The sequence below is a fragment of the Sylvia atricapilla genome, chromosome Z (assembly GCF_009819655.1).
Source record: "Sylvia atricapilla isolate bSylAtr1 chromosome Z, bSylAtr1.pri, whole genome shotgun sequence".
NCBI lineage: Eukaryota > Metazoa > Chordata > Aves > Passeriformes > Sylviidae > Sylvia > Sylvia atricapilla.
This window is the reverse complement of record NC_089174.1, coordinates 14,104,292-14,130,903: the sequence shown is the minus strand read 5'-3', so window position 1 is coordinate 14,130,903 and position 26,612 is coordinate 14,104,292. Positions and strand designations below refer to the sequence as shown.

The window sequence follows — 26,612 nt, the reverse complement described above, 5'->3', positions numbered from 1 at the left end:
TCCAGGGGCAGCCACAGCTTCTCTGGGCACCATATGCCAGAGCCTCGTGACTCTTACTGTAAAATGTTTTTCTTACATCTAGCTTAAATCTGCCGTATTTTAGTTTAAAACCATTATTCCATGTTCTGTCTCCGCAAGCCCGATCCAAAAGTCTGTTCCCATCTTTTTATAAGCCCCCTTTAAATATTAAGTGAGCACAGTAAGGTCTCCCTGGAGCTCTCTTTTCTCCAGGCTGAACAGCCCTTATAGTTTCCATTTGGAAGATTCATTGTTTTAGAAACAAGGCAAAACTCAAATTACTTGTATCCTTTAAAGGAATTCGCAATCAGTAAATTTGTGGTGTGGTTAACTAATAAATTATAATGAAGAAAGCACTATTCTTTAGCAGGGAAGGTATTTACTTACACACAGTCATATACTTCATTATTTTTTGTTTGTTTTGTTAGGAAAATGGAACGTTGATGATTGATGAAATGAATGATATCAGAATCATAGGGGCTATCACTGTGGTCATACTACTGGGCATTTCCATTGCAGGAATGGAGTGGGAAGCAAAAGTAAGGAACTCCTGTCTTTTTTTTTATTATCTGCTTCATAATTTTGTTTCTGTTTTTGTATCTTTGCAATCAAATATATTTTTAGTATATTCAGTGTATTCAGTATTGTAAGATGTTCTGTTAGAAGTCAGTGGGCTTTTCTGTAGTAGCTCTTGATCTGACACTAGTATGTGCAACTCGGAGGAGCATTTCAGATCTTAAGCCACTTCACTGGAAGCTTAAACTTCTGCGTGAAACTAAACTCCAGCATGATCCACTCTTAATGACATTTTCAAGTAGATTAATGTTTTTTCCCCTCTTATGGGAAATTACAGCCCAAGAAAAGGAAGGACTTCAGCATGGGAGTTTTCCGTTAGTCTGAGCTTAAGGCAAATTCTGAGGGTGAAAAACACAGGGGTGGTTCCAAAGCCAATCTAGAACTGTGTAGTTTCTGCTAGCTCAAATGCAGTACCTTTGCCTTTTCTTCCATTCTCTTCTGGTTTGGTTTTCACCTGAAACAGCCAAACAATGGGATGCATTCGCTAGACCCAGCATGGAGAAGTGTTTTGAACGTTGGTGGTGATGAATGTGTAAGACGGAAAACCTCCCTCCCTTTCTTGGTGGCTGCACAGTCTTAGGTCAACTCTGACTGAAGATATGTTAGAGTACCTTACTGGAGAAGGTGCCTTACCAGTTTTCTGCTTGGCATTATGAAGCAGTGTAGCTTGCTCTGTTTTCTGCACCTTTTAAGTTTTTTCTGAATATCTGTCCATAATGTGCTCAAAAAAAAAAAAAAATTTAGAAGAGGCTCTCACTTGGGGCTTCCTTCCCAACTTATATTTATATCACAGTAGGTCCTATTTTCTGCACTGAGAGGTAGCTGAAGGAACATTTCATGAACTATTGTAAGTTTCTTATGCTCCTGCATCAAGAAGATGATGGTATTTATAATCAAAATGGGAGAGGGTTTTTTATCATTGTTGCTTCCAAGAAATAGGGATCTTAGAAGAAGTGAGTGAAGATTGAGTGCATTACTTTGATATAATGGGGAGAAAAGAAATTTACAGAAACTGACTTTGGCGTGAACTTCTAAATTGAACTTCCGTAAAAACTGTTTACCTTTCTCAAGTAGCCTTTCACTGTCTATAATTTATGATGCTGTCTTTATGTACCCACCTGCAAACAGTGCTGCCTTCCTTATTCTGAACTGTTTTGAAAGAATTATTTGTTATTAATCCTCTGGCCACTGCCACTTGAAGTCGTAGGAAGTGTCTTGGTTTTGCTGTGTAGCATAAGCAGTTATATAACAGTAGCTTGCATGAAAACACCCCTGTTTAATGTTTCTACATCAAACCTGAATTGTGACATTACTACAGTGTCATCACTATTTTAGGGATAGCTTTTGAAAGTCTTGTCCACAATGTAAAAGTCAAGACTTGGTTTCTCTGTCATGGAAGGAGGCAGGTTGGAGCAATGATAGGCAACAGAACTTGTCAAGCGAGCATTTCATGTGGGCTAACATACAACTTAGCATAGCAAAACACTAATGTCTCCATCTTGATCTGTGCATCCTTCTGTATCTTGGCCATATCTTAGAGAATGCTTTGTAAAATGGAGAAGGGGAATAGATCTAAAAGTGAGGAGAGACTGGCATTGTTTCTGGGGAAATTTGCTTTAAGAAGTAGCTCTTCCAAGTTTGTGGTGTTTACTGCTCAGCTCCTTGTGTTGAAGTCTTAAAAGCCCATTCTTTCAGACTTTGGAATTTGAATAAGATATTCAGCATACATTCCTAGCTTCAGGGAGAAGCCTAGGTTAGTTACTGGAAAAAGCCACTTGCAGCAATTGCTGTGTGGTGACTTCATGTTTATTGTTTTTGTCTTACTGAGGACTTCAGTAAGCACCCAGGTGTATCCTTATACCTTTCACCACTTCTTGAGGCTTTACAAAGATTTAAATGCAGGGCACAAACTGTATACAACTGTATACAAATCTGTGTGCAACATGAATTTTTCTTCAGGTGGACTTTTAATCTGCTCCATGCCATTTTGCTCTGTTTGTCACTGTTCCGCCCTGTTTTCTGGAGAGGCTCTGTTGAACTGAAAACTTTGTTTTGTAGGCATCAGCAATGCCACAGTGATATTGCACATTAATTCCTGATCCTAGCCCTAAAAAAAGGTCTGTCAATAGCTTCCCCCAAGGTACTGGCATTTGTTTTTGAGGAATCAAATAACCAAAAGGATAACAGCATTGTGATTGCTTATTTAAATGGAGTACATGAACCATTCCTACAATGCCTAGATTTATCTTTGTTCACACTTTTGAAGTGTTGGATAAAGTACTTCTTGTTCAACTTGTAGGGCTTATAATAGTTCTGCAGAAAATCTAGACTAAAAATCTAGGTTGTAATAAGTGAAGTCTCAAAACAATGAATTAACAAGTAATTGTTTTAGTTTGCAGTTTAATTTCTTAAGTAAGGGTTGAGAACATGAAAATGTAGCAAAATAGTTCCTTGCATAAAATAGGAAACAAAAGATGTTTGATTCTGGATGTAATAAAGTTTTCAGAAAATACCACATAGTAAGGTGTAAGATGAAGTAGCACCATGGCTAATAATGCAATAGTAGCATTTGTATTGCATTTGGCTATTTTCATGTGAATTTCTTGAATGCCCTCTAATGCGCTCCTGGAAAGCTTATATGTAGAGAAATTAGGCCTTTTAAGCTTTTTGTCTTTAGAAGTATAATTTTGAGGCATTTGATAATTATAAACCTTTCTGATTAGGCATAATATGTGGAAATTACTCCTGTTTCTTAATTAAAAATCCTTGTGCAAGTTCTCTCCAGCTTTCCTCATTTTTTTTTCAGAGAACATGCTGAGAAGGTGAAACTGAATTTGGAATCAAGTAAACATTTACATTTTATAGCAGAGCACTTGATACTGTGAGAAGAACAAGTTCTTCTTTCTGACAGCAGTCATTGTGTTTCAGGCACAGATAGTCCTGCTGGTGATCCTCATACTTGCTATTGGAGACTTTGTCATAGGAACATTTATTCCTCTGGACAGCAAGAAGCCCAAAGGTTTCTTTGGTTATAACGGTATGTTGGAACAGTTTACAGTATGGTAAACAATACCTTTTTTTCCAAAATAAGCTGTTATAATTAAATTAAGCATCTAATATATCTTATAGTCCTACTTAACTATGGAGACTTTTTTTTCCTGATTTTTTTCAAACTTCTGCACTTGAGTCAAAAGTTGAAAATTCTTTAATATTGAATATATATTAAATTTTTAAAAGCTGGACTTTACTGTAAGCATTTTTTGTGTCTTTAAATCTGCCTGAGTTTAGTGTGTTGACTTCTACTTTGAGTTGAAGTAATGAATTAGGGCTTAAATGTTCTATGCTTAATTTTAAGTCCTGTGACTGTCAACTTTTTTATTGGTCTGATAGTGGATGGCATGGGTTAGTACTTCAGCTTCCATGTGAGTGCTGACAGACTTAAATCTCATCCTGCAGCCGAAATATTCATGGAGAATTTTGGACCAGATTTCCGACAAGAGGAAACTTTCTTTTCTGTCTTTGCTATTTTCTTCCCTGCTGCAACTGGCATACTTGCTGGTGCAAATATCTCAGGGGACCTTGCGGTAAGTAGTGAATTAAAAACATTTTTCACCACCACTTGAATGTGCATTGACCTCTGTCATCACTGTCCACTGATACTTTTCTTTCAGGATCCTCAGTCAGCCATACCGAAAGGAACTCTGTTGGCCATCTTAATCACTACATTGGTTTACATAGGAATTGCAGTATCTGTAGGTAAATAGAGAATGTTTTTAACTTTATCCTTTCAAGTTCTTTCTGAAGCTGTATTTTGATACAAATTTATGTAATTTGTTACATAAAGTCGTGTAATTGACTTTCCTGCATGGGAAGGCAATAGCCAAAAGTTCCTGGTTTTTACTGGTGGGAAGATTCAGTTTTCAGCTGGTTTTATGATTTTGTGAAATGACTTGATGCTTTTCCAAGAAATGTGCTTCAGACTGAAGATGACAAAAGACTTCTATTGGTGTTTCCCCATTTGTTATAGTTACTTATTGTTAAAGGATTTAAAATTTAGCAGTGGGATAATCCCTGGATTAGTTTTCAGGAATGAAAAAACTGAAAAAACACCTGTATTGTTTTAAGGATTATGGTAATCAGCCACGTACCTGCAGTGAACTGTGAGATGATCAGACAGCACTGTGGTGAGGATGCTTGAGCAGTAATTCCCCAGTTGAGGGAGGAGACCAAGGAAGGCCTTCAGTTCTTGTCAGCCCACTTTTGGAAGTGTCACATTCTTGTGTAAAAAGGAGAAATAACCACAGACTGATCTGTGTCTTCTCAGTCTTTCTTACCCCACAGTTGTTTGAGATCCTCTGTAGAAGTTGCCCTGGGGTTGATACCAGCTTTGCTGTAGATTACCAGTGGTTAACTACAAATTTCCCCATGAATAAAATAATTCTAGTAACCTTAAGATTACAAGACTGTAATTGAATCATGCACATTTCTTGTCTGTGATTGGAAATGTTTTTACCCATGTCACATGAACAACTTTCTGACAGCAATAATGATTTTTCTTATGTGAAAGACCTTGTTTTATAATAGCTGTGGTGCCTTTTGAATGAAATTCTCATTTATAAGAGTGCTGTTGATCTTACCACTAATCATACTTCCTTTCCAGAGAGACCATTCTTGTTAGTCTGCTTCTGTTTGCTAATGTGGTAGTGTAGTTCTGCCAAGTAGTTTCTCTGTAGTGATTGTGTTTTATGCAGCATAATGAGCTACACTCATTTCCTAATTAGATTGACTGTGTAGACATCTTGCTACCAAATTTGAATCCTTTGGAACCTCAACCCACACAAGACTGAAATAATTGTTAATACTCACTTGTTAATGGAATACTTTGATCAGCTTCCAAACATGAAAAATGCAATATAAAATTGACAAAAGAAGCATTTTGGAAAACCAGCTGGATGTGAAATTGTTTGATTCATCAGAAATGTTCTGCCATTTACTGACTTAGACTTTGAATTTTGCTAGTTAGAAAAAGGCAGCAGGAGTCAGATAATGAATGAAATTTAACTCCTTTTGGGGTACTGGATTTAGGAGTATATGACAAATACAAATATTTTTTTATTCTTTTCCCAGAGTAGTGGTAAGCAAAGTCACTGAAGATTTGAAGGGGCTAGTAAACATTGCAGAGTAGTCATAGCTGAGGAGGAAGATGTTCTTAATTTAACTCACTGTTTGTATGCTCCATAGTTAGTAAGAGGGCTAAACTGAGTAGAAAAGGCTGACAAAAGGAAGATTACTGATCCTGCTGATAGAGCTAGGCAGCTATTTCCAAAAGTAACTGTGAGATATAGGTATGCAGCTTGATAATTTAGGAAAGGATGGATACAGACATGCAGGTGGTGTGAGGCAGACTTCACAGGCAATTTTGCATCAAAAATCTTGGAAGATAACCTTTCAAAGAACTACATTTATTGCTTTAAAAACAAGGGACGCCCTAACCAAAAAAAAAAAAAAGAAAAAAAAAAAGTTCTGAGTAGCATTAAGACCTGCTTCCTGTAGTTATGAAAGTAAAACCAATTAACAGCAGCCAAACTGTAGGTGTTTGCAACACTAGTAAAATTAAAGACTCTGAACTGCAGTCTGGAAGGGCTGTATTACCTCTGGAGTTCATATATTAAGGGGATAACTTGATAGAGATGCCTATAAACGTCTTCATACTTAAAGCATGGCAAAGCTCTATTTGACTTTAGCAGGAATATGCTTATAAATGCCTGTGAAAAGGTATCTCCTTCTTTTCACAGGAGAGGAGACCTAGAGACTTCTGGGGAAAATACTGCCAGAATCATATAAATAAATGAAACTTTTCCAAATGAGTGTTAGAAAAAGTAGTATTTATTATTGTTACTTTTATCTAAGTGTCTTCTGCTGAGAACAGAGCCTGCCTGGCTGGCTTCTGTTCTACATTTTCTCACAGTAAATCCGACATTTACTTGGCAGTTTTTTCCTATTGCCATGTCTCTTTTTGCTATATTTTAATTCCATATCTGAAAGTCCTGCCAAACCAGCTGAGTTTGAACTTTGACAAAATGAGGAAGAGGAGGGCTGAGGTAGTGCACTGTAGGTGTTTAATAAGTTTTTCAGTATTATGAGCCTTCTACTGCAATCTGTCACCAGCAAAATGTTACATACAAATAGTTCAGCTGAGAAGTGTGTTGTCAAGTCCATTATCTGCTGCTTGAGTGTCTGGGGAAAATACTTGTGATGTGAAGAAGGAGAACCATTTTTCTCTTACAAAGCTTTTAATCCCATTTAAACAAGAAAACCTCAGTTCCTCCACATAGTCACAAGAAAAGCATAAGATAGATGTTTAGTGTGGGAAACTTTTACTGTAATTTAACCAGTTAGGCATAATAAGTAGCTAAAAAAGAAATGAGGAGTGGAAGGATTAATTAATGTCCACCTACTGGGACCAGGTGTTGCAGTGGGCTGTCAGTCAAGTTGTGATGACTCACAACAGTAAAAATATGGTATAGCTAATTAGGAATTCATTTTCCCCATGGAAGAGACACAACATACATAGATGCCTAGGAATATAACTTGCAGCAGATCCCTGCCTTCTTCACTTTGCAGGTAATTAATTTAGGTCCTTAGCTGTCATGGGGTTCTGTTGCAAGGCAGTTCTTGTCATTCAGGTTCCTGAAAGATTAAAGTAAGGGAGTTTTATTGACTCTTAGACTTTTCCCCACTCCTTGTTTAACTCCAGTTCATGGAAGTATTTCCTGGTGTTCAAACAGTTTGATTACCTCTACTATTAGACCACAGAACATTAAATAATACTTAGTCTGATGTACTTTTAGTCATATATGGGATAAAGCCCCCTTGAAATAGAAAACTTAATGGTTTTTTAGTACTCTTTAGTTTTTCTTAGTACTTGTAGGCTGAAATGCTGTTTCTCCAGCATTTTCTTGACCAGCAATATTAAAAGTAATCATAGATGAGCTGAAGCTAGTAGTTAAGGAGATGATTATAAAAAAATGTGGGAGAAATGGTGCTGTGTCTGTTTTTCACTAAGAAACCAACTGAAAAGTGCCATGGTCACATAGGAGATGGCTTATTTAAACACTGGGAAATGACTTGCAACAGGCTTTCATGAAACTTATCTTTCTTTTAGTGGGCGAGTCAGAGTGACCAGAAAAAAACAAATGCAAGAGAGTGTGTACCTGTCTGGAAACATCTATACATACAAAACAAATCTGCAGTCCTTCAGGAAAAATTATCAACAGAGAAAGTATAAAGTCAAAGTATAAAATGGCTTGGGTTGGAAGGGACCTTGAGGACCATCCAGTTCCCACCCCACCATGGGCAGGGACACCTTCCACAATCCCAGGTGGCTCCAAGCCCTGTCCAGCATCGCCTTGGACACTTCCAGAGATCTGGGGGCAGCCACAGCTTCTCTGGGCAGCCTTTGCCAGTCCTGTCAAATCAAACTTTAGTTCAGGAGCTATTTGGAAACTCACACTTCAGAAAATAGTATTTTAAGCTAAAATTGTGCTCTTGAACTTTTACAAGTCTACTGATGTGGTTTTCCTCTGTGCTAGAACTTTCTATTTCTTCCTACAGTCAAATATATTAAAAAGACTAAAGATTGTTTCAGCCAATGCAGCAGTTGTATTGTATTTGCTCTTCACAGTGAAGATAGGCTTAGTACTGTAGTGTGTTAAAAAACTTAAATGCTGTATTTTAATGTTGCTGTGTGAGATTATGTTTACGTAAAAAGGATTTAACACATATCCTTAAATTCAGGTTCAGTTTTTAAGGCTCTTTCTTATTGTTATGTCTATTGTAGGTTCCTGTGTAGTTCGCGATGCCACAGGAAACGTTAATGACACCATTGTCACTGGGCTGACAAATTGCACTGCTGCAGCCTGCAAACTAAACTATGACTTCTCATCCTGTCAGTCTCAGGCAGGGTGTCACTATGGGCTGATGAACAATTTCCAGGTATAAAACTTCCTCTGTAATCTGTCTTTTGGGTTTTGTATTTGTATTTTGGTTAGTTTAGTGTTTTGTTTGTTTTTTAGTGGGTGTTTTTTTGGGGACGGGTTGGTTTGTTTGTTGTTTGTTTTTATTGTTGAGGGAGGGGCTGTGCAGGTTTTGTTGGGTTTCTTTTGTTTTGGTCGCCTTTTTATTTGGTTTGGGTTGTTTTGGGGGGTTTCTGATGGGTTTTGTTTGGTTGAGTTTCTTTGGGTTTTTTGTTGCTCGTTTTGTTTGGGTTTTTTGTTGTTATTTTGGTAGGGTTTGTTTCTTCCTTGGATTTGTTGGCTTCGGGTTTTTTCTAGTTGCTTATTAGGAAAAGTCATAGGCCAGATATGCTCATATCAATAAATGCAAGTCTTATCTGGGATAGGTGAGTAGTACACTCTAGCTGGTATGCAAAAGAATGTATACATATTGGAAACTCTTGGGTGTTTATTTGCAGGTAGTATAAATATTTACTCTTTTTCTGAATAAATTGCTTAGATTTAGGTGGTGGTGCTGCAGCTTTCTTTAGGTACCTAAATGTCATCATTCACTGGTGGGGGCAGATGCATTTATTTTTAAGTAGTGATGCTGAGTAATCATAGGTAGCTTCTGTCAGTAACCTGCTTGCTAAATTTTAAAGTTTTTTAAAAAACACCATGATTTTTTTAAGACTGTTTTACATATTTATCACTGCATCCTCTTTAATGGGAATAAGGTCATGAATTTTCATTAAACATTATGTTATAGTATTTAAAAATCCTCTACAACTTAAGGGGTAATTCACAGTCTTTTACCACAGCCAACTAGGTTGTTCATGAGCTACTAGTAAGGATTCGAAAGAATCCAGGGAAAATGAACTTACTGCCCACTAATTTCAGCTTAGTTTGTGGTTGTCCAATCTTTGCCCAAAGTTTTTCTAACAGATGTACAAAAAGTTGGCAAGAGATTGAACTGAAATCCACTGTTGGAATTGTAATAGTAGAATAATATGAGTATCTTGTGTGGGGTTAACTTTGTTTTTGTTCAGAGAAAGTCAGAATTGCTCTTGTGCGATTGACAAATTTGCAGAATCTGATAACTTCTATTGTTTTAAGGTCAAAAGAGCCAACATTTTGTCAGATGTACAGCTGTGAATGCCCTCTGGTTTCCTCTGATTGTGTCTTTTAAGTCATGACTTTTGTAAGGTTCTTAACATAAGTGTTACTCGTACTTAGAGAAAAGAGAGTTGGGAAAAAGAGCTGGTGTCAATTAGGAAGAGTCGATTTTAAAGCCAGAGGCACCACAAGAGAATATGGTGCCTCTGACACCCCACTGCTTTGTTGTAGTTTTGAAAACCTTCTCTGTGAAATTTCATTTTTCTAATACCCAGTGGCACTCTCCCTTGTTTTTTCTCTCACCATCCCAGCTTTTGCTGTGCATCTCTGAGAAAAGTCTAATTCTGTCTTCTCAGGTGTCAGAAGGAAGATGTCTAGATGAGAGGTTGTTTATCTAAGGAGAAACTTGTCCGTTTTGTAACTCAACTGCTCTCAAGGTTGTATTTCTGATTGTTAGGTGTAAGGAGAGGTATTTTTTTCATATGCAGAGCATGGTGTATGTGGGAAGAGGGTGTCCCAAGCTTGTGCATGTCTCAAGTTCAAACTTACATCCCTTTTTTGTATAGTAAATGACTGAAAACAAATATTGCACAAACTAAAATTAATCCCTAAGGTGGTGGAAGATTGCTGTATTTAGCTTCCAGCTTGTAAACAGACAGATTCTGGGGCAGAAAGTGGCAGTTTGTGTTCACAGTGTAATGGCTTCATCACTTCAGGACGCTTTGTGCTGCACTCAGTTCTTTTGGCAAAGAATTGATCCAAAGTTCTGTTGGGGCAGCTCAGGGTTTGAGTGTGTTCAGGCAGTAGATGGATGACCTGTACCATGATTTACCTATGGAAACCTTAGATGGGATACTCTAAATGAGGACAGTAGGTGAGACAGGCTTAGTCAGACCTGCCTAGGAAGACCATCTGTAGTTTCTGTTACAGTCAGTGAATTACAGGTTCTCACAGACTTCTGATACTTTGTTCAGTGTCAGTGGTTATTCTGTGTCTAGGCTGTCACCTGTAGAAGAGTTTTTTCGTAAAATTTTTCTGGACTCTATATCCTCAGCCTAGAGCTTCCCAGCAAAAAGTTACAGCTTGGGGTAATTAAAATGCAGGGGTTTTTTTTCTAACTTTGGATGACATTTGCATGAAAGTAGTATGAACCTCAGTTGGTTGCTCCGGAGTGCTGGACCTAGGAACTAAACAGTCAAAATACAGTATTTTATGATCCCAAATGTTTGAAATTTAGGAAACTGTCTTAACTGTAAATGCCAGGCAAACATGATGAGGCCCTTACCAGCAAGAACTGTATGTCTGTGTCAACACATCAGTTGTTACACAGCCACTCTGCCCTTTTTTGCCTGATTTTGCAGGGAAAATTTCAGTGCTATGGGTAGCTGCCTTTGTGGTCTCCTTGGTTTGTGGTCAGGAGGTCTGAATTGTGTTGGGGATGGAGGGAAGGGACTTTAACCACAGCACACTGATTCTGCTGGATCTGGTTCCTCCTGTACTCTCCTAGCTTAGAGAAGCTTCCTGAAGTCTCTTAAACTAAGGCATAACTTGCAAGCTTTTAAAATGCCAATATTAATTGCTTAGGCAATTAATTGTTTAGGCAGTTGTTGCTGGGATATCTTTCAAATTTATGAAACAGTATAATAGTGAAAAATACAACATCAATAATTGGAGGCATTGGACAGAACTAGAAAGAGAATGCAAAATATGAGTTGATTGTCCGAAGCAAATAGCAAGTTGAGGCAAGTGTAGTAATGTGAAGGCATCAAAGTAAAAATGTTGTACATATGAGAGGAAAAGTGACGGACAGTTTTACAGATTCCGTCTCTAATGAGGGAAGATTGATGAAGCCATCCTTGCAGGGAAAAAAATTTACATACAGCTTCTATAAAAATTATTCTGCACTTGTTTATTATGTTGCTAAAGCAAAATTTTCTTTCTACAATAGTAGTAAAGCATTTGCACCTTTAAGTTTCATTCTGTTACATAATGTAGGGTTATTAGAAACTGCCATTTAAAACTGTAACTTCTTCTGTTTGCTTATGAACTTAAATTAAACTGAGGCATAAGAGAGATAGCATAATAGATAGGTTGTTAGTTTTACTCTTCTGTGATTATAGGCCTGCCATGCCGTTGTTGTTGTTATAAACTTCCAGTAGTCTTCAGGAAACCCGCTCCTTCATTTGTCACACTATTTTGACAGCTACCTGACTCATTTTTTGCAACCTCCGTTTGTTAAATTGCTTTTTCCAAGCAAGGCATGCCTTGAACTGACCAGTGAAACCTGATGTAGTGCACAAATTCAGTTGACTGCCTGGCAGTCTTTGTCAGTCTGCTCTGGAGAAATCCACTGAACTTTACCGTGAATTTAGCCCTAGTGAACAAAACTTCATCATACATTATGTCTGAGAACGTCTGATATAGTAAGATTTATTTAGATAGCAAGATTTTGCAATTTCAGCTGAGAGTAACTTTAAAGGGGAGACTTTTGCATGTTTTTTCTTGCTTCCCTTTAGTTGCTCTACTGATAATTTAAGTGAGATTACTAGGGTGAAGAAGACAAGTAAGCAGTGCAAGTGATGTAGAACCACATTGTGCTTGAAAAGCACCCTGCTGGGTTTGGTCTGATGACTAAAATTCTTCAGCACTGGCTGTCTTAAAACAAGTTTAGCTTTTTTCTTTGTAAAGAAAAATACTCTATTAAACCATTAATGTTTTTTAATTATGCAGTTGTGTATCCTAATTCACATGGTCAGTGCAAAGCTGGATGCAACTGTGGTACAGAAATAATCAGTAAAATAGTAGAGTCGTAGAGTGGTTTATGTTGAAAGGGACCTAAGATGATCATCTTCCAATCCACATGCCATGGACAGGGATGGCACTCACTTTTTATAAGCTCCCTCTTTTTTTAAGACCCCTTGAGTTACTGGAAGTTACTAGCTCATTACTTGTCCAGTTTACCAAGGATTGCAGATTTGACTTCTGTCACTGAGATTAGAGAGATGTGCTGGGATTTGATCTTGGGGAGATAGGAAGCAAGTTTGTTTTGACCTTGAAGTTATAACTGGGGGAAAAAAGCCTGGCTTAAAATGATGGATATTCAGAGAAGAGACAGTGAACTTTTCCAAGATGTTTCCCAGTTTCACTTGTTTTATCACTTGGGCTTTCCGAGACCATGTTACTCAGCAATAAGTTAGTTGGAATATTGTTGTGGTTTTGGTTTGAGTTTCCTGGCCAACACACGATTTATGTTGTGGTTTCACGTTCGCCAATTTTTGTTTACCAGCTGGGAGATAGGATTTTGGGAGAAAAAGGCAAAACAGGCACAACTTGAAAGTAAAAACAGATAGATTTTTATTAACATAAAAGAGACGTTCAGACACATCCCTCCCTCCACCTCAAACTGTTCGCTTTCCCACTCAACAGAGAGAGAAAACCATGATTTTTCAGTCAGTTGCCACCATTTAAACACGATCCTACATCACCTTAGGAGAGGAGACTCTCTAGAGTTGTGGAGAACATGCCACAAGAACAAGTCTAGGTTTGGTGGCTCTCAATGTCGTAAATCTGCAACCGCATGGAATTTTTGCAGATTCTGTGCAGTTCCACCCATATAAAAGTTTCCCAAGCTGCTTATGGGCCTCCGCATGTTTGGAGTGTCATTTTAAGAATGCTTTTCTAGTACAAAACAAGGATTCTCTTCTTCTATCTCTAGAATCGCCTCTATCTCAAAAGAAATAGAGACCTCCTCATTCTTTCCCAGGAGCTGGGGACATAGTATATTCAAAATTCTCAATTAAATCTCATGTATATATCAATACACACAACCCTTTGGCTAGAGCTTGCATTCCCCCAAGCAGCATTATGATACTACAAAAACAGCCCATTTCCCCGTAATTCACATCCAGTCAAAAATGTCCATTTCCTCCATCCCATCTTCCAATAGTCTTTCTGAGTTCTTTCACATTCTGCTCTCTACATTCTAAATGTCTCTCTACATTCTAAATCACTCTGTCTTTCCATGGAGGAGGGGAAAAAGGGTTGTTGTCTTTGCCTAGAGTAATTTTTTCCTCCGCTCCAGCTGACTCTCAGAACTTCAAGGCTGCAGGTGATGGTGGGAGGAGGAAGGGTGAGTGAGGGAGCATGCTCAGGAGTGCTGATGGATGAAACCTCCTCCACCCCTGGTCAGATCTAAAGCAACTCAAACTTGGATCAGCTCCCTGGAGCTCTGGAGAAAAGTTCTCAAGAGTCTCTTGTCCTTCGGACCAGAGGCTCCAGCAGCCAAGCTAAGAGCCTGGCCACTGTGGCCCCTGGCGCAGGGCCAGCCCTGCCCATCTGCGATCCTCCTCTCCCCATCGGAGGAGCCAGGGAAGGGGAAGAGAGAAGACGCGGCCAGCCCCAGCTGCTCTCCCACAGGCAGGGCTCCCTCTCGAGGCCTGGCACAGCCTGAACTTCTGACTTAGGAGGTGATGTTAGCTCCTTGCCAGCTGGAAAAGGAAAGGGCCGAGTCACTTGGGACTTTTGATTTAAGACTGTGTCTCCAGAGGTGTATACAGTACTCTTATTCATCAGCCAAGCTGTCAATCCATGCTAGAACTTCCTTAGGAAAAAAAAAAAAACCCTTTCACTTTTATGCTAAGCCATCACAAATATATAATACATTCCAAAGTATTTTTCATCTATGCTCCGCCCACCTCCACGTTCATCTATTGCTTCCTTCTAATCTTCTTATGAGCCCATGAAGACTTTTTGCCCTTGATAATTTGAGCTACAAATTATAGATATATTGTGTGGAAAGCCACCATCTCTTGTCCTGAAACCAGGATGCATTTATATTCCCTCATCTGTCTCTAGTTCAGTTATATATGTGAATGCATGATATTTAAACAGCTTTTAAGTAAAGAGTGTGTAGTGGTTTTCTGTTTGTGTAGTTAATGATGCCATCTGTTTGTGTTGTGTACCTTTTCACATATTTAAAAAAAATATTTTGTTTTTCAGGTCATGAGCATGGTATCAGGATTTGCACCACTGATTTCTGCAGGTATTTTCTCAGCCACCCTGTCGTCTGCATTAGCATCTCTTGTGAGTGCCCCAAAGATCTTCCAGGTAAGTAAGGGAAGAAGACAGTAATATTTTAAAGAAGAATTAATTTTGAGTCATGTTTTTTGGAAGGAGACTGACATACTGCCATCGTGATCCATATCAGATGACACCAGTAGATTGTTCTAATATTTATCTGTTGTTTAGAATAGGAGAACAGTTTGCTACTGTTTCTTGGGGTCCCTGAGTGTATTTTGCTCTATCTTCTTTTTTAACTATTGTATATCCTCTGTCTTCAGTTGGGTTAAAAAAAGTTCAGAGGGGAGTCAGTACTGTGGGTGTGGAGAACTAGTGTGTTTACTGGACAAACTTTCAACTTCCTGAGAAAATGCAGTCTGTAAAAAAAGACTTTTTGTGATTGTAAGACAGTAGACAAGGAAAATAGACAGTTACTTACAGAAGAGCAAAGCAGCTTCTTGCAGGTGGGCATTACGGAAGGATAGAATAGTGGAAATGTGAAATGTCAAGATGTAGAGACACTTGAGAATGTTTAGTCCATGATGGTTATAAACTATCAGGAAGTGTTCAGAAAGATAGTATGCAATGGAAGATGACATGAACAAAATGCATGTTGGCATGAGCAAAATGCATGTTGACTCTTGATTTTTTTTTATTATTTTATTATTTTTTCCCCTTAGGCTTTGTGCAAGGACAGCATTTATCCGGGATTTCAGATGTTTGCTAAAGGCTATGGGAAGAACAATGAACCACTGAGAGGATATATTCTAACATTTTTAATTGCTCTTGGATTCATACTAATTGGTTAGTTTGAAATTTTAGTAAAACTCAATCCCCTTTTGTCCTTTAGAAAGCATTCTAATACGTGTCGTGAAGTAGATGACAGGGTCCTAGAGATGTAATGCACAGCTTAATTCTAAACGAGCATTCTAAATCTGTTTTTTTTTGAGGCTTACTTTCCCCTATCTTCTAGATACAACTCTGTCAAGAACTGCAGTAAATTTTAACTGTACCTCTCTTTTCAACCATAGATACATGTCTTTAGGTACTGTCAGTCAATAGAAATACATCCTTTGCTTGAGACAGTGTTAACATCTTGTAAATATGAACGTTTATTTCAGATGTTAATGATAGCTTCAGTAAAATACAAACTTACATGACCAATATTATTTAAAATGTGCTTTTCTGTTAAGTTACAAATGGTAGAGCTGAGTGCTGACATTGCTGTTGCTAAAGGTTTTCTATGTATAATCAATTACGTGTGTTCTCTGTAGGTGGCAAACTAATTGTGCTGTGTCCATCTATGAGTCCTGTGCCAGTGCTTTAAACTTCTTTCCCAATTTGCCCTGTCCTCCTTCCTCCAAATTTGCTTGAGACAGAGCTACACCCGTGAGGTCCCTACTGACCCATGCTGACTGAAAGCTTGGTTGCAGCTAGAAACTTGCAGACTAGGATGGCACATTCTGCATTTTGAATAGTTGTTTTTTTATTTTTTAATGATGGTGAGACTGCACATACAAATGTTTTGTACCATGCTGCCTCAAGAAAAGGGGAGAGGATAATGTTTTCCTGTCTCACTGAAGGGGATGTAAGCATCACTTTTATGATTGTTTTGGTCTATAGTACTAGAATCTTCTGGCATTCTTCAGAACCCAATGTATTAGTGCACTGTTTCATCCAAGCCCTCCTGGGAATGAAATTTTCTCAAGTAATGATCTTAATAAAGTATGCAGTTCTTCCAGAGTGCTTCTAGAACATTCTTATAGTGTTTATATTTTTTAAACTGAAAGCTGTTCTTCTTAACTGTTAAAAGATAACTTAGTAAATAGGAGATCATTGACATAAAGCTCTATCAGCAAAAAGAGTAGACTGCATTTCCCAAAAGGGATAAACTTAATTTCTTATCAGAAAATAAGATTCTTTGTAGCAGAATTTTTACTGTGTAATCTCTAAAGCCATTGGATAATACCTTTGATAACAACTTCTTTTTTTCATTTTACAGCTGAACTGAATGTCATTGCTCCAATTATTTCTAATTTTTTCTTGGCCTCATATGCGTTGATCAACTTCTCTGTATTCCATGCTTCTCTTGCAAAATCTCCAGGTAGGAACTATGTTTTAGAGGTGGGAGTTTAGCTTTGCAATCCTTTATGCATAAATACAATTTTAAAGATTTTAAGATAAATTAAGGTTTAGTTTAATTATTAAGTTCATATTTGATTCTCACAGCATTAAAAGCTTAATATGTTGTATTCATGGATCTTCTGAAATTTTGAGAGCTGGTGGCTTGGAGGCTACTAATTTTGATCCAGTAGCGCTTGGCGGCTACTAATTTTGTCATATTTGCTGAGGGAACACAAGATAACTGAGTTTATTCAGAAACTGGGGAAGAAAGCTTTCTTGCTAATTCAGTAGCTGGTGTTGGCAATACACCCTTTTGCTGTCTTCAGTTTCTCTTAATATGTTCTGTCTTCCTGTCCAGAAGAAACGGGAATTGCTGGTGTTACTGCTACATTCTTATAGTCGTTAGTTTGGGAGGTTGGTTAAACTACAGGAATAAGCCAAAACCTGGTATTTGCAGAACCGGTGTACATTATACCCAGTCCACATGCAGTTGTACTGGAATAACACCCTTAAAAGCTTCTTAAGTTGCTGAATTGGTAGATTTATTTTTTTCTTCTCAGAGCGTGGATACAATAGTTTGCACAACAGTTCCGATTTTAGTAACTGTTTTAATACACTTGTTAATCTTGGATGTGTTCATGGAGGTGTGCATGTGTGTACCTGATTTTGGATAAACTTGTGGCAAATAATATAAGACACTGACAGTCCAATACTTTGATATACCCAAGTTCTGTTTGGATATACCTGTCCTTTTTCTTTTCATGTAGTGAGAATTTCTGTGTGAAAACGATTAAAGTGCTCATCTAAAAATATTAGTATGTAAGAAATTGAGATACGAGGTGATGATTTATGCTTTACTATATTTGAAAGGAAAAATTAAATGTCAGGCAAAGCTATTACCAAAAGTTCCAGGAGTCTGATTCAATAGACATACTCACACAAACATCTTCAAACTTCTCTTCTGAGCTGTGCTTTTGAGGGCCAAAATTAGGAGCATTTACATATCTGTATGAGAAAGATGCTAATTCATTTGAAAGGTGTTGGAAAATGCAAAATGAAAATGTGCCGTCTGCATTTAACACATGACTGAAACTCAAGACATTGACACGGAATGGATGCAGAATACCAGAGAATGGATAGACATGCAGTACCTTCCTTCTCTTGTAGTGCTATCTAAATTAGTTTTCTCCATCTTTTTTCTACCCTCCAAAATTTATTTTTTTTACTAGGCTGGCGCCCTGCTTTCAAATACTACAATATGTGGATTTCTCTCGTTGGAGCTATTCTGTGCTGCATTGTAATGTTTGTCATTAATTGGTGGGCAGCACTTCTAACCTATGTCATAGTCCTTGGGCTTTACATCTATGTCACTTACAAGAAACCAGGTACGTATGGAGGTTTCTTTTGGTTGTGGAGGGGGGGAAGGAAAGGAAGAAGTTATGACCTTGGTAGGAAAAAAGTCCCATCAACTTCTTTCTGTTTGGACCACTAGATTAAGTTTCTGTTTCAGGTTTTTAGTTGTAATTAAATGGAATTTTGCTTGCACAGTCACTGCTGTTCCCCCTCCTTCCAAATTATGAAGATGCCAGTTAGGCATAAATTGGAGAATTGGAGGAAAAGGTGCATATGAAAAATAGTAAATTCATTGTGGCTATCAAGAGATGTGTATGGGAGCAACAAGATGATGATGGTCTTTGTTTTCCTCATAAAAATAATAATCTGGGATCTGCTTAATCTATCAGTTCTCCACTGAAACTATCTTACTTTGTTTAAGCAGTGTTTTGAGATTTTTTTCTTTGCTGTGGTATAAAATAACTCAGCACAGCATTTTTTCTTCAGGTAGTATTCTTTTGACTCTGAAGTTGTTGTGATCTTTGAAATGTGGAAATAAAAAAGTTGGTTACTCGCTTCCTTAATGTTTTTGCTAGAACTGATGCAGAAATGCTATCTTTAAATGTAATTGCCTATTACACTGTAGGTTTTGTTGACTAATTGTATAAAATGTGGCAAGATGTGGCTTAAATCTGTGAATTTAGTCAGTGTACAGTGTTCATTTTGTGATCATGTCATTTTACTACTGACAACTGTAAATAATACACTGGAACCTCAAATCTTTCAACAGATGTGAACTGGGGATCCTCAACTCAAGCCTTGACTTACCTGAATGCACTGCAACATTCCATTCGACTCTCAGGAGTGGAAGATCACGTGAAAAACTTCAGGTGATATTTAAAGACAGGAAATTCTGTGTTCTCCAGGTTGCTGTCATGAAGTTTGCTTTCAAGGTTTCCATTAAGTCCATGTTCATCTCCTGTGATTCATCCAAGTAAATGGAATTACAGATTGACTAGGATTCTTAGTACAGGTGCTATCCCCAAGGTCATGAAAAACTTTGCAGCAGCAATTTTCAACAAAACATCCATGAAAGTCAAATGGAGCAGCTGAAGGGATTGAAAGAGGTTACTTTAGGGGAATTGCATGGTATTACATATTAATTATGATGACTTTGAAAAATAATCACCTGTAATGAGTTCTGAAGTTTGGACAGTTGCTCTTCTAAAAGTGATTTAAAAATTGCCTTTGACTTCCTTGGACTAGGTTGGCTCTGCCTTATGAAGGAAAGTAATATTAAAATGAGGATATGATTCCAGTATTTCTGCTGGACACAGAAGAATCTAAGCTATACAATGCAAGAGGTGTGACTTACTAGTGGGGAAGAAAAACTTTATCCCTCTGACCTAGTCTTGTCTGAAATCTGTTCTTGAACTTTTTAAATGCGTAGATTTTCAGATTACTGGGATTACTGAATTTTTATGCAATTAGTCATAGATCTGCTGACAGTTAGGTAACAGTGTTTTCTTAATTTAATATAGTGTTATAAAAGTGGATGAGGTTATTACGTTTGTTGTGTAAATATGTTGTAAATTTGCAGTGAGGAATGTGTTGCTATGGCTAATATTTGGAAGAAATGTTTCTGTTAATAAAAAGCTCTAGAACTCCAGATTAATTCCAATTCCAATCTTCTTTTTTCCCTCATAATTCTAGACCTCAGTGCTTAATTATGACAGGTGCTCCAAATGCACGTCCAGCTTTGCTTCACCTTGTTCATGCTTTCACCAAGAATGTGGGCTTGATGATATGTGGCCATGTACATATGGTAAGTTTATTCTGTCTTTGCTTTATAAAGTTACCCTAGTGGTGGTTTTTTCCTCTCTGCTTTGGGGTTTGGTTTGGTTTTTTTTAACCTGTTTAAGTTTGTTTCTGGCTCATGTTTAAGTTTTGGTTCGTTCATTTGTTGTTTTGTTTTGTTGGTTTTTTTTAATTAAAGCATCATTAGACATTAAATGAGCACACAGAGATTTACTGGTAAGTTTTGCTAATGTATGGGCCATCACTATTCCAGTTACGTGTGCTATAGGGGATAATTTGTAAAAAATCAGTGCCTTTGATAATTTGATGCTTAAATGCTGAAGGACCTTTTACTTCTAATTGAGGTTAATGTTGAGAGATTGATTCCCTTGAGAAGTTCTTAAAAAGCCTGGGAGAAAAAGAAACCTTGAGCAGGGAAGTCAGTATCAGTTTAGCCAATAGCTAAAAATTGCTTTTAACCTTCCAAGTAGCTTTTTATTCCTTCAGTTACCAGATTCATCTAATTGTCAGGTGTTTCCATTTCTGACCAGCCTCTGATACTTCACTAAGTATCCCTGCATGTTTTTGTAGAATATCAAGTGAGGATGTTTTTGCAGAGAGCATTGTGTGGGGGTGGTTCTGCAAGGACATAATTTTAACAGTTCTTACTAGCTAGTATCTTCTGTGGTAAACCTGAAGAGTGGTTTTGTGATGGTGGGAAGGAAGCAGTTTTCAAGTAACTTTTCTTCAGAATCAGCTTGTCATGAGTTTTGTTGATTGAGATACAGGGTGGCTGTCATACAGTGATCTGTACCAAACCTTGCGTTTAGCTATAGAGAGGCTTGGTATCTCTGATAAACTTTGGTAAATGCATTTTACCATGTTAGAATTGTGTCGTTTTCCTTCATATCTTAAGGCCAAACTGTTGTCCATTGCTGAGAACATTTAAGCAAACGTGTGGATTAAGACATGTAATCCAGGACTGATAACATGTCACCTACCCAGACTTCTGCAAGGCCTTCAGCGCAGTCTCACGTGACATTGACATCTCCAAATTGAAGAGACCTGGATTTGAAGGATGTAGGATTCAGTGGATGGATGCAGCCAGAGAGTTGTGGTCAATGGTTCCATGTCCAGCTGGAGGCTGGTGATGAGAGAGGTCTCCCTCAGGGCTGTGTCCTGGGACTGGGGCTCTTCAATACCTTCATAAGAGACACAAACAGGGAGAGCAGGGGCACAGTTTTGCAGCTGACACCCAGCTGAGGGTGCTGGTGACACACTTGGAAGACTTTGAATTGAAAACAAAGATTACTCTTAAATGTGTTTAAATTAATTACACTTACCAAGTATGGCTCGCTTCTGATCTAATGAACAGATTAGAGCAAATCAGGTTAATGCAATCCAAATACAGATACTCAGTTTAAAGAAGCTTTTAATTTCTGTCTATATGAACTTAATATTTCAGTGAATATGAAACGACAAACTGAGTAATGCTAGGGAGGTATCACAGATGCAATCCACTGCCTTTTAAAAGTGGGGCTATACAGAAAAGAATAAGGTGGTGTCATGCTTCTTGTAGGAAAGCAACTCTGATGATTTTGTGGGAGCATATCCTTTCCCTGTTTAAAATTACTTTCTTACAGGAAGGGTGGCACTACCTTATTCTTCAGTAGCTCTGACCATTTGGTTGAGTCTGTGTTCTTCTGCAAAAACTGGGCTGCTGTGTGTTCTTGATTGTACCTTGTTCTGTATTCTGCATTTTGATGTCTAGGAGGAGCACAAAAAATTCACCCCAACAGAAATAACATAAAGGAAGTATTTAAAGAGGAGGTGACTTTGACTGCAGGATACAAATACTCCCATGAAGTGTAATATTATGACATCCTGCATCTGTGTATATTTCTTTACAAAGTCCTTTTCTTTTGAAACCATGTTAATGCTTTGGAGGACAAGCTTTTGCCACCCCCTGGGGAAGAAGGTTGAGCTCTGCAGGAACAAAATTGCTAAAGTTTGAGCAACCCTCTTCCTAAAAATACTATTTTTTTTTCTGTTTTTGCTGCTGATAATGCCTGATATTTTGTGGATTTGGCTGTTTTTGATAGTGCGCAAGCATGTTTTGAGGTTCTCTGAGTTTTAATTTGTTTCTAGCAGTGACATTAAAGAATTGGGAGGAGCTTTTTTACTCCCATTACTTACATTCCTAATTTTTGCTCCTCCCCTCTTATTTCCTTTTTTTGAAAGGGTCCTCGGAGGCAAGCCATGAAAGAACTGTCAACTGATTTGGCTAAATATCAGCGATGGCTAATTAAAAACAAAATGAAAGCTTTCTATGCACCAGTGCATGCAGAGGATTTGAGGGATGGAGGACAATACTTAATGCAGGTATTCTTTAAAACAAATTTAAAGTGCTCAAGAAGCACATCGAAATCAGAAAGGGCTTTTTATTTTGAAATACATTCCTTTAGCAAAATTATCTTAAAGCTTTGATGAAAGGTACTTTATTATTCTTTTAAGCAGAAAACAGAACCTTTAGTTATGTCAGTAACATGTTTTATAAAACCCTTCTTGTTGTTCTTAGGCTGCTGGATTGGGTAGAATGAGACCTAACACCCTTGTTGTTGGATTTAAGAAAAACTGGAGACAAAGTGATATGAGAGATGTTGAAACATATATCAATTTATTCCAGTAAGTAGAAAATAACAAGTTTTAGCTGCTGTGTTCCATTTCAGTATGTTTGGTAGCAAGAAAGATCTTAGTTACATGAAGTCTCTTGCAAGTGGACCTAGATTTTCTATTCAACAGCTTTCAATACCTTGGTATTTTTCTGATATGGAAATTAATAAGCAAGTATTTATAGTTTAAGCAGATCAGAAATCTTCATAATAACTTTCAGTTTCTAAAAAGAGTTATGGCAGGGGTCAGAGCTACTCCTCTAGCTAAAAGGAGGAGAAATACTTTACTCTCAAGATACAAAGCACTGACGCCCAGGATAATAAAGAAAAGAGAAGAAAAAAGAAATCCTAGAGTAACTTGATAGTACTAAAAGGCAGACCAGTTGTGGCTGAAAATTTTAATAGAGTAACTTGTGCTGCTACCTAAACACTTAAGGAAAAAACCAATGCTTATTTTACTTACACAGAGGTTTTTGTGTTCAGCTAAAGTGCTGGTTAACCCACTTCCTTTTGTGCTTTATATTTCTCGTTTTCTATGCTTTTAGAAAAAAGAGAGGATGGGGCTTTAGGCTTTACAGGCAGATATTAGAAAAGGACAGAAAAAAGTCATCTCACCCAGGTCTTAAAGAGAATAGCAGAGGCACCAAATACAATGGAAAAACAAGGAAACACATTGGTTAGCTTTTCTTTTCTTCATATTTTATTTTGGAATGGTTTTTGCCAGAAGATCTGTCCAGGTCAGCAAGTCATGTGATTCTCCACATCCCTAAAGAAACCTCAGGAGATAATAACTCCAGGTCAGATGTATTTCTGGAAGATAGAAGTTTCTGAAGCACAGTAGAAACACATCTAATCTCTACAGCTCTAACACATTAAAAATGAAATTAAAATGTTCACTAATAGAACAAATCTTAAATCAACCTCCATTTTTCTTGCACTTACTCTAGAATACATTGATACTTCAAACATTTCTAATCGAGTTACTACTTCTAAAGTGAAGTGCTTAATTAGTGAAATCCTGAGAAATTTCTGTCTGTGGAAATGATATGGGAGGGAGTTCTCTGATTTATGGTTGTTAGTAATGAACAAGGTATTTATATGTAAAGGATGGTGATGAATGACTAATGCAAACTGTATGATCTGGTTAAGTTCAACTTTTTCTTGTCTTATATTTTGGGAGTGGGGTTGTTACTACTCCACTTTTACTCAGCAGTTTATTCAGGGTTTTTGCTTTGTTCTACAGTAATGAAGTTCTGTCTCTTTATTTTTGTCTGGAGTGAATTTCAACTTTATCAGATGTAATGGGACTAGGCACATTATAGCTAACTTACAGCTAATTTTATCTTAAATTACATAGTCTTAGGTGGTTTTAATACCTAAACTTTTTGGAAAGATGCCAGAAATCTTTAGTTCTCAGATCAAAAATATCTACTCAAATCTCTTTTTTGATGGATGGAGATAAAAACATCTGTACTTCTTGGTGTATCTTACTGTCTATGCAGAACTTGAGTGACCTATTCACATTAATTTTATTTAATCACTGTTTACATAGTGGAGAGAGGGAGGAGAAGGAACAGGTATCCTTTCTAAATATTTTTCCTAAAATGTGGTTTCAGTTAATATTTTGGATTTGAAACTGCCTTCTAAAGCAAATTTATAATTTGGGACTTCCAGTGGCAGTGCCTAATCACTGGAATTTGTTCAGGGAGGGTGCATTGTTCATTTGTGAAAGAAAAAGCTGTGAATTGTTTTCTTTTTGTTGGTTTTGTTTAGTGATGCCTTTGATGTTCAGTATGGTGTAGTTGTCATTCGCCTCAGGGAGGGCCTGGACATTTCTCACCTTCAGGGCCAAGGTATGACTTGTCTTGTTCTATGTGGTAAATTTGCTTTGTAATTACCTTTTAAAACTGCATTCTGAGAATAATAAAGCTCAGTAAAAAAAGCAACAAAACACCACTGTTGTGGTGCAATAAAATTCAGTGAAATTAGTAAGTCTGAACTGTAAGATAGTAACCTATGGTCAGGAGCAGAACTTGGGTTTTCTATGTTTCACCATTTTGTATTTGCAGATTGTATACAGCTGCATCCAAAAGATCTTCTACTTTCCTGAAACCGATTAGTGACGCTGGGAAGTTTGCATCAAATAGTTGGGACTCAAGCCCAGAAATTGTGAAAATCACAAATATGGCACTATGCAGAAAGCCATTGAGTTTGGTGTGGATTGCCAACCCCTACATGACTAGTTTAGGGATTCTGAGTAGTCTGCCTCAAAGGAAAGGTTTCCTATGTAGAAGACTTGGTTATGCTTTCTGAGTAGTGTTCTTATGTGGAATGGTGTGATTTTAGTTAAATTCCAAGCCTGTGAGCTTTGGTGCAGCTGTCCTTATTTGGTAATGTGTAATTTGTTTGTGGCTTGCTCCATACAATACTGCCACCATGAGGAGAAAGGACACAAAGAGGGGAAACCCCCTGGAAGAGGAGGTTCCTTCACTGGAAAGGATGAACGTTCTAGTATTTGGAGGGAGTCAGGGAGCCTGTCACCATATGAAGGCAGGGAAGAGGAGTGTGAGGAATGGCAAGGAGTGAACCTGCAGTGTGGAAACAATGCTGGTGAGAAAACTGAGAATGTAACATCAAGTTATCAGAAGGATCTTGGTACCCACTGGGGACTGTGTGAGTTTGCTTCAGCTCTGACAGCTGCTCCCCAGAGGCCAAACCTGGGAAAAAGGCTTGGCAGTGAGACAGACACACTTGGTCTGTGCCATGCCTAAGGCTCATTTTCTTGGAGTTAAAGGCAGAAACAAAACATTTCAGCAAGTGAGGTTTTTTTCCCTCTTCTAGTTGTAGTTCCGCAGTGTTACTTAGCTCTGTCTCTAGACTCTAGGCATGCAATCAACACCACAGCCTGGGAAAGTAACAGAAAATTACAGCTCTGCTCAGAGGAGAAGTCTCTTTGTCCTCTGAAGAAGTTCACAGAATACTTCTGTGTTGGTTTTCTCACCTCCGGCTCTCTTTGTGGTGGTGTAACAGTTGCAGCAGCATGTAATTAATATTAAACTGACTCAGTATAGTCACATTCCTGTGTTGATACTGTTTGTAAAGGTTCAGTGGTTTGTAATACGTTTTTTGCTTTCACACAGATTTGCTGTCATCGCAAGAGAAGTCTCCCTGCCCCAAGGATGTCCTAGTAAAAGTGGATTATAGCAAGAAGTCTGAGACAGACACTTCCATAGCTTTTGCTCCATCATCTAGTGAAAGAGCTCCAACTCCCCGCAAAGGTAACTGCTAGTTAGCAATGAACCTTGAATTTTCACTCTGTCTCTCTCATTTCTCCTCGGTTCCTCTCTCTCTTTGCTCAGGGATTATTTAGGGGGCTTTTTTTGTCTGTGGAATAGAAGTGTAATGCTTTTATAGAGTTGATGTCTAATCTCTTAGGTGCTTTGGTTCAGATCTTACCAGTACATAAAACAAGTGGTTTTTCTAGTCCCCTAAAAAAACAGGTGGTAGGTAATGACTTACAATTGAATTTTTTTATTGAGTTTGAGAGACAGTAAACAATGCTTTTGAGGGTTGTGCCTCACATTTGTATGTTATGAGTGATTGGAAGGCTGCTAAATTTATGGAAGTTTGTTCATTTCAGACTAGAATATTATGTGCATATTAACAAATACAAATCATTCAAGATACTTTGACATGACAATAAACAACTTCTTTTCTTACAAAGCAAAAGCCTTAATAGTTAGATGGGTAGTGGAAGTATAAATAATTTTTTTGAAGTACAAATGAATCTTAGGATTTGGAGACTGCATTTGTGTGCTTTTCTCTGTGCAAAAAAATGCTTCGTTTCACATCTTTATTTTCTGTGCTTTTTTAATTTATATTTGTATTGTGTTCAGTAATATCAAAAAGGAAATTAACCTTTTTA

General features: G+C 37.7%; 1 protein-coding gene across 3 annotated transcripts in view; it reads left to right on the top strand.

Annotated features, from left to right (window-relative positions):
• SLC12A2 (solute carrier family 12 member 2) overlaps window positions 1–26,612 on the top strand; it is a 56,007-nt gene that overhangs the window by 20,433 nt on the left and 8,962 nt on the right. For all 3 annotated transcript variants that reach the window (XM_066339143.1, XM_066339141.1, XM_066339142.1), the window contains exons 6-20: window positions 447–557; window positions 3,523–3,631; window positions 4,051–4,178; window positions 4,266–4,350; window positions 8,435–8,589; window positions 14,703–14,810; window positions 15,443–15,566; window positions 16,765–16,866; window positions 18,116–18,271; window positions 19,009–19,108; window positions 19,932–20,043; window positions 22,257–22,397; window positions 22,594–22,700; window positions 24,461–24,540; window positions 25,828–25,965. In XM_066339143.1, coding sequence (XP_066195240.1) covers window positions 447–557; window positions 3,523–3,631; window positions 4,051–4,178; window positions 4,266–4,350; window positions 8,435–8,589; window positions 14,703–14,810; window positions 15,443–15,566; window positions 16,765–16,866; window positions 18,116–18,271; window positions 19,009–19,108; window positions 19,932–20,043; window positions 22,257–22,397; window positions 22,594–22,700; window positions 24,461–24,540; window positions 25,828–25,965 — 1,756 coding nt within the window. The remainder of the gene's footprint in view (window positions 1–446; window positions 558–3,522; window positions 3,632–4,050; window positions 4,179–4,265; window positions 4,351–8,434; window positions 8,590–14,702; window positions 14,811–15,442; window positions 15,567–16,764; window positions 16,867–18,115; window positions 18,272–19,008; window positions 19,109–19,931; window positions 20,044–22,256; window positions 22,398–22,593; window positions 22,701–24,460; window positions 24,541–25,827; window positions 25,966–26,612) is intronic.